This window comes from Salvia hispanica, chromosome 4 (genome assembly GCF_023119035.1).
Source record: "Salvia hispanica cultivar TCC Black 2014 chromosome 4, UniMelb_Shisp_WGS_1.0, whole genome shotgun sequence".
NCBI classification, from domain to species: domain Eukaryota; kingdom Viridiplantae; phylum Streptophyta; class Magnoliopsida; order Lamiales; family Lamiaceae; genus Salvia; species Salvia hispanica.
This window is the reverse complement of record NC_062968.1, coordinates 55,407,014-55,414,035: the sequence shown is the minus strand read 5'-3', so window position 1 is coordinate 55,414,035 and position 7,022 is coordinate 55,407,014. Positions and strand designations below refer to the sequence as shown.

The window sequence follows — 7,022 nt, the reverse complement described above, 5'->3', positions numbered from 1 at the left end:
GTTCGGGTTAGAAAAACTGTTAAAAAAGTTAGTGAAAAATTTTAAGACATATTTTATATAAGGTTAATTTTAATAAAATGTAAGAGTCGTTAATGGAATATGAAGTCCAATTATTAAAATAATAAAAGAGGGTGAATGATATAGTTTTTCTTTTATGAACAAAAAAGATATACGAAGTATGAAACAATTATTTGAAGATGGAAGAAGTATATAATGTAGCTCTGTCATAATTTATAATTTTTTTCTGCATCCGCCACTGCTTGAAAATAATATATACCTTGTTGGCAAAAAATACATTCGTAATACGTAATAAAAACTAAAAGTAGGGAGTAACATTTTGAAACATTATTCTTCAATTTTAAAGTTATACTAATATACAGAAAAAAATGACATAATATCTAATTTATATTTAGTCGAATTTCATTTTTTCGAAGTGATTAACAATCTCGTTATAGAAAATTTATAGAAACAGATGGAGTATTTCTCAAATGAGAAGTTAGTTATAGCGCAAAGAAAAATGTATGCATGAAACAATCAAACAAGTGACATAAAACATATTGCAAATTTGTCTGGTGAATTGTAGTGTACTCCGTATATGATTATAACCAAAATCAAATTTGTATCAATCACATCTTCTATCATTTCTTATACTATAAAATTGCCAAGTAAAAAATACTATATGTTGTGTCTATTTTACATGGAAAAATCAGTTGAAGCAGTTACATTGGAATCGAACAATATGGCCCCGGAAGAGCGAGCCTAGTCCAGACAGAGGCCGAGAATACTAACAATTAAACCCCCGGCAAACAGAGAGGACGATGATGAGGACGAGGAGGAAGATGATTCCGAGCACAATCAACTTCATTTTCATGTTTTTGAACCATAACTTTCTCCGGAGTTGTTCCCCTCCTTTCTTGAACACTTGAGCCTGCAGAGATGAGAAAATGGGCTTAGAGATAAGATTCAAGAAGGGTGTGGGGAAGAGAAAGGAACAAAAAATATCTCAAACTAACCGATTCGCGCAGGTCTTGAGCCTTGTCGTTGAGATCCGTTAGGTTCTGGCCTCTTTCTATAGTCTGCAAGAAGCACAGAGGATACGAACGTTTAAACCAGACAAAAGATCAGCTCGAATCCATGTGTCGAGATCATATAGTTTTATGAAGCATGAAGATGGATGGATATTCTGTGTTAAGTTGAACTATAAGTATAAGTCATTAAAAATCGAAAAAATCGTACGTATGATTTATCAGATTATGATCAAAGCAAGAAATTTAGCCTATGTAGAACCACACAAAAATGAGCAAGGTAGAACAATGCATTAAGCGAAAGCAGTAACGTAACAAGCAGCAAAGAAGAGTGTCGTATAATTGTGACTGAAGTTTCTTTTGCCTACCTTGTCTATATTCTCCAGCATAATACTTTTGACCTCGGAAACTTGGGCTTGAACTTTCAATAGCTTATCGATCTCATCAGCGTGATCAATGGTATATTGCATGTGTTCTTTCATTAGACGCCTGCGTGAATTTTTTCGAGTTATACGTATTTGCCAATGCTCGTGTCAAACACTAAACATTAAAATCATATTTTGTCTTTTGGGAGTGAGAAATTTACCCAAATTCTTTGTTGAGACTTGCGGCAATGGCTGTATCAGCTTTACCACCGCCATATCTTTTCCTGAAATCGTCTTTAATGCGTTCCAAAAGTGCGATTGAGATCTGATTCCCGACAGATTCTTTGGCAACGACGCAGTAAGCTGCATGACAGGTGAGCACGGTGTCAAGCACAAGTTCAGGAAAATCAATTTTCAGAGCTGAATGCAAAATTCTTTAGCTTCTGCTTCTTGAATTATTATAAGTTATGTGCTTCTTTTTCATCATTTACATGATTTGAAGAACAAAGAATGAAAACAGCAAAGAGCTTTTGAACACACAGCAACATGTAGGATCGGATCAGCAGACGACTATTTTCCCTCCAAACTCCAAAAAAACATCTTTAGATGCAGGAGAAAATAGGTTGATGTTTTCAGCCAAAACCCGGCATTATTGCATTATCGATAAGAAACCAACAAAATCCACAAAAAGCATCTTGAATTAGCTTCATGATCAATCAATAATGGCTGATACACATTTATAGATTGAAATATAAAGAGTGGGAGGCTAATTAAGATATACTACTACTATTCATTCAACAATCACTCAATTCCCAAAAGATCAATTTCTTTACACAAACAACTGCAGCCACAGCATACATATCTCAATCGCTTCCGCCTTATCCATACAAGACCAGAAAATGATCAAATACACAAGACTCCTTTTCAAGAAAACTATATAACAGGACATAACTTATGTAGTAGTATTGCTCTATTTTTTCTTCCCACACTTCAAATTTTGATATGCATCCTAACTAAAACAGTTCTACATCTATGAAGTCACAGCTTAAGCAATTCAGGCAAGGACAAATGAAAAATCAAGAAAGCATAAGCTTAGTTCTATGAATTGTCAACAACTCTCCCCTGTCCATAATCAAAACCTAAAAACATCAAATTCCCAAATCTTGGCAACCCAAAAACAGCATAACAAATTATCAAAATCAGCAAACCACCAAAACTTCTTGAAACTAAAACTGAAAGCAGTCAAAAATCAAGATTCCACCTTGCTACCTCAGACCCAAGAAAATCCCACCTCAAATTCAACCCCCATTCCCCCAAATTCCAACCCAAATCAACAAAACCAACAGCAGCATGAAAGATTCAGACACCCCAAATCATGCTTAAGCCAAAGACAGAATTTTTACCGTATCCATCCTCAACTAGAAAGTTAAAAATGTGCTGATCGTGGTTGTACGTGAACTTGTTGTTGGTCGACGGCAGCCGCTGCAAGCACTGAGCGGCGATCGCCGCAAAATTGCCGGTGAACTCGGAGTACTCCGCCAGCACCACCGTGCCACGCGCCACGAAGCTGTATATGAACGATTCTTGGCCCATCGCTGAGTCGACTCACCGATCCCCGCAGCGGAATTTTGAATTGAGCAGCGATTTAGCGAAACCCGCCGCCGCAGCAGTCGAAAGTTGGTATCTTTAGCGTTGAGCCGCCGGTTTTGGGTGGTGGGCCGCTCTGGTTTTGGCCGTAGATGTTTTTTTCGATTACTTTCTTGATTTCTTTTAATTTTTATTCTTCTTGTATTAATAATTTTCTTGGCTCTAAATTTTGTTATATAACCATTTGAAACACGGTTTCTTTAATTATAAATTGTGATTTTCACCGAGTGAATTCGTTTGAATAGTTGATGAAATGAGGAAGGCCAAGTCTAATTTCTAGAATCTAGATTAAATCTAATTACATTTTTCAACACATAATCCTATAATTGCTTCGAGATAGAAGAAAACGTGTTGTTTAATCAAGAACATTTCTTTCATTTTGGTGTATTTATGTATAAAATGAATTAAATGCACTTTTTCTATATAGAAATAATTAAATCAATGCAATTAATTGTTTGATTATATACTTTAGGCTGTAAACACATTATCGAAATATATGAGACACCCAAAACTATATTTTTGTGATAATTCCTGGCGTAGCAAATTTGGACAATTGTATCTATTTAATGAGAATGTCATATGTATCGTATACCTCCAAACAAATAATTTGGTATGGAATTTTTGTAATGTGGGAAACATAAAATTATTTTGTTTGCAAGTAAGGTAGCTTATTGAAATCTATTCTCTAAATGGAGAGAGATGAGTAGGGAAAGAATCAATTCTATATGTTATTTTTATTTAATTGTAATTTTAGTAGTATGATTTTGTTGACTTGGATTTTGAGACATATAGATTTGTCAAAATAATTGAAAACGGTTATGAATCCTGACTTTGACAGTTAGTATCATGGAGAGCGATTTATGTAAAAACTAGTCAAATTTAAAATAATGGCTATACACTACATTTGCCTAAAATGTTGGGCCTACTTATTTTTTATCTACAAGACTGAAATAATCAAATAATAATTCATTAAAAATGTTAATTCTAATCAAGTCCTTGTTTTACTCATTAATTTACTAAATTATCCATAATAAATGACCCATATAGTCCCCAAGGTAAATCCCAAAATCAAATTCTAAATTTTAATCTCCAAAATGTATTAAAAAAATACAATCCAATAGGCATATCATGATTAATTTTAATATTGTAAATGCAAAGCTATATTAATTAAAATGAAATTATCTATAGAATGACGCACTTTATATTGGGCCACTACTTAACACAAGCCCAAATCTTAACGATGTAAAAATGTTTATGTTGGGCCTAACCAAAGGTCAAAAAAGCAACCTAGGAGTAGTATTTTTTGAGGCGAATGTATAAAAGTACCAAATATATTGTGTTGAAAAATTCATTTAAATTCTAACTTTAGTTAATTTTGTTGTGAATGCAATGACTTTATGCATCAAGTGCAGGTTTTTAGCACTCCATCATGCAAAAAATGATTTTCTTTTTTTACATCAATTCATCCAATTATAGATTCATTACATATACGGTTTTTATTTCATAACTATAACAACTCTATACAGTAAATACAAGTGCAAATCGTTAGAAGTTAGACTTTGCCGTAGTCCACTGTTTAAGGAATAATGGGTAAGAGTGAGATATCATGGCTACGAACAACTAGTAATGATCATTAAAATAAGCTTACTAGCTTGGTTTGCTTTTAATAGAAGAATAATTATTCCTATGCTTAGTGCAATTACTTGGCTAAAATTGTTGTGTAATACTTCAATGCTGACTTAAAACGCCTAATCATGATTGAATTGAGTTCCTTTGAAGACTAGGATGAAAAATACCCTTGTAGGCTCGGATTTGAAGCTTCCAACATTAATCACTCTATCACTAGGTCAATACTTGTACACGTAATCTTCTCTTTATAATGTGATATTTTGTGATTAAATTTAATGTTCTTCAACTCCAAATAGAAAATTATATGGCCAAAATTACATATTATTAGGTTGGAATATACTGATCTGAATATTTCAAAATATTTTAAAATTTTGTGATTGTGCCAAGTTAATTAATTTTCTTTCAAAAGTTTAAAAATGTGTTGTTCCAAAGCATAATTATTGTACAAATTTCGACTTTCGATTATACTAAACCCTAAACCCTAAACATTGAGAGGTAAAAAAAAAGATATTTGAGCCTTTGTCCTAGCGGCAAGGAGCTTAGACATCAATGTATGAGGTGATGAGTTCGAAGCTTAGACATCAATGTATGAGGTGCCGAGTTCGATCCCTCTTAACAACAGTTGTAATTTCCTCCTTCATATAGGAGTTAATTTTATTTAAAAAAAAAAGATATTTGAGAAAATATTTTACCTATTCTTTCCATTTAATTTGCGTCACAATATGCAGTATAAATTCGCCCGCCCTAAGTTTGAAATCGAAATTCAACTTTTATAAGGCAGTGAGGTTTTCTATTGCTTCAATAATTGCTGTAGCCTTTTTTGAATACCCAAACCCCAAATCCGCTTCCAATTCAGCTGCAGATTTTCCGATGGAGCTTCCGGAATCCGTTCCTCCTCCAGCTCCTCTCTCCGAGGCACGGCGTAACAATTCGATCTTCTTTGTTTGTTCATTCATTCAGTCGTTTGTTTGTTTTAGTGATTTTTGCCCTTTTTTTCAGAAAAAGGAGAATGTGACGCCGATGAATCCCAAGATAGCGGTGAGGATTGCAAATCTATTGTTTTTATCGTGTTTCGGATAGTGTTTTGAGTTCAGGAAATTTAATTTTGAATTTGGGTATTGCAGGAATTGGCCGAATCCCGGCAGGAGCTTGTCAGCAGAATACAGAATCTTAAACAGGTTTTCTACACAATTTTTCACTGTTTGATGCTTTTTTTCAGCTTTTCGCTTGACTGAATCAGGTGTTTGCTGGTTTTATTTAGTTATTTGTTTTGCTTCGATGGTGAAATTAACTAGGGCTTGTTAATTTACTGTTTTGAAGAAATTAACTAGGGCTAGTTGAACTAATGAAGGGTTTGGAATTGGTTAACTGAATTTTATGGTATATAGTGTTCTGTTTCTTGCTATTGAGTTAAGTAATTTGTTCAATTTGTTCCTTTCTTGCAATGAATTAGGACCTCCAAAACTGGAGAATGAAGCTGGATACGCAAGTTAAGGTTTACCGCGATGTAAGTATTGGAAATTCTTTCGGAGATATTGAATGACTTGATGAGTTGATATGCCTTGTAACATGTAGCCTATCATTCTGATTAGTTATTGTCCTGTAGTCTCGGATCTCGAGTCTCATAGATTGTGGGAATGTGTTTCTGTTCTCTGTGGGAAATAGTCGGCTTAGGTTATTCTTGTAACTTGAAACAGAATGTGTTAGTTTGGATGGAGTTGCTAGCAAACAATCATTATGCTACATGCATTTGGATGATGTCAAGAATAAGTTTTTATCTTATTGTCAAACTACAAACTAACAAAAGTCTCTACCTTTCAGTGCTTAGGATGTAATTAGACCAACTATAGCTCAAGTGTGATGTATCTTATAGCATCATTCCATCAATCACAATACCAGTGTGAGCAATGAACTGGGATTTGGATGCAAGACAAGAAAGCCATCCTTATACATGATTAATCAATGGCAATGAGCTAAAATCAGATGCATGGTAGTCCAAACAATAGGATAATTGGGCAACTGGTGAGATCATGAGAGTGATGTGAAAGTCTCTGATTTATTTAACAGGCAAAAGAAGGTTGATGCTGTTCTTGTAACACCCGTGATACATATTCGCGTTGAGTATCATTACCCACCTCTGGCTAAACTCTTTAACATTTTTTTGGGTGAACTCAGTCTGTCGGACATCAATCTGAACCATTTCAGTCGTTGTCAAATTTACATTAGTTCTATGGTTGAATTGTAGTACTAGTAATTTGTATGGTGTATTTTTAATTGTACGATGGAGTAACCACATATAAGAAGTTTGGAACTTAGTTGTTGTGCTTCTGTTACAAGAGTTGTGTGCTGTCTCAGC

General features: G+C 34.2%; 2 protein-coding genes across 2 annotated transcripts in view; one reads left to right on the top strand and one right to left on the bottom strand.

Annotated features, from left to right (window-relative positions):
* Window positions 1-564: 564 nt before the first annotated feature.
* LOC125219614 (vesicle-associated membrane protein 724) lies at window positions 565-3,185 on the bottom strand. Its single transcript, XM_048121635.1, has 5 exons — window positions 2,794-3,185; window positions 1,612-1,753; window positions 1,394-1,514; window positions 1,014-1,076; window positions 565-928 (listed from the first exon to the last, which is right to left on the bottom strand). Exons 1-5 carry the CDS (start codon window positions 2,981-2,983, stop codon window positions 785-787), a joined length of 660 nt encoding a protein of 219 aa, XP_047977592.1. The 5' UTR covers window positions 2,984-3,185; the 3' UTR covers window positions 565-784.
* A 2,246-nt stretch (window positions 3,186-5,431) lies between these two features.
* The window catches only part of LOC125223487, a 2,423-nt gene continuing 832 nt past the window's right edge, over window positions 5,432-7,022 (top strand). Inside the window, exons 1-4 of the mRNA XM_048126660.1 lie at window positions 5,432-5,581; window positions 5,666-5,704; window positions 5,791-5,844; window positions 6,120-6,173. Coding sequence (XP_047982617.1) covers window positions 5,537-5,581; window positions 5,666-5,704; window positions 5,791-5,844; window positions 6,120-6,173 — 192 coding nt within the window. The 5' untranslated portion in view covers window positions 5,432-5,536. The remainder of the gene's footprint in view (window positions 5,582-5,665; window positions 5,705-5,790; window positions 5,845-6,119; window positions 6,174-7,022) is intronic.

Excerpts from the sequence above, each read along its gene's own strand:
- LOC125219614 (XM_048121635.1), bottom strand. The coding sequence starts at position 2,983 with ATGGGCCAAGAATCGTTCATATACAGCTTCGTGGCGCGTGGCACGGTG. Across the intron at positions 1,754-2,793 it reads TCTAGTTGAGGATGGATACG|CTTACTGCGTCGTTGCCAAA; the intron begins GTAAAAATTCTG and ends CCTGTCATGCAG. Across the intron at positions 1,515-1,611 it reads AGTCTCAACAAAGAATTTGG|GCGTCTAATGAAAGAACACA; the intron begins GTAAATTTCTCA and ends AAATTCACGCAG.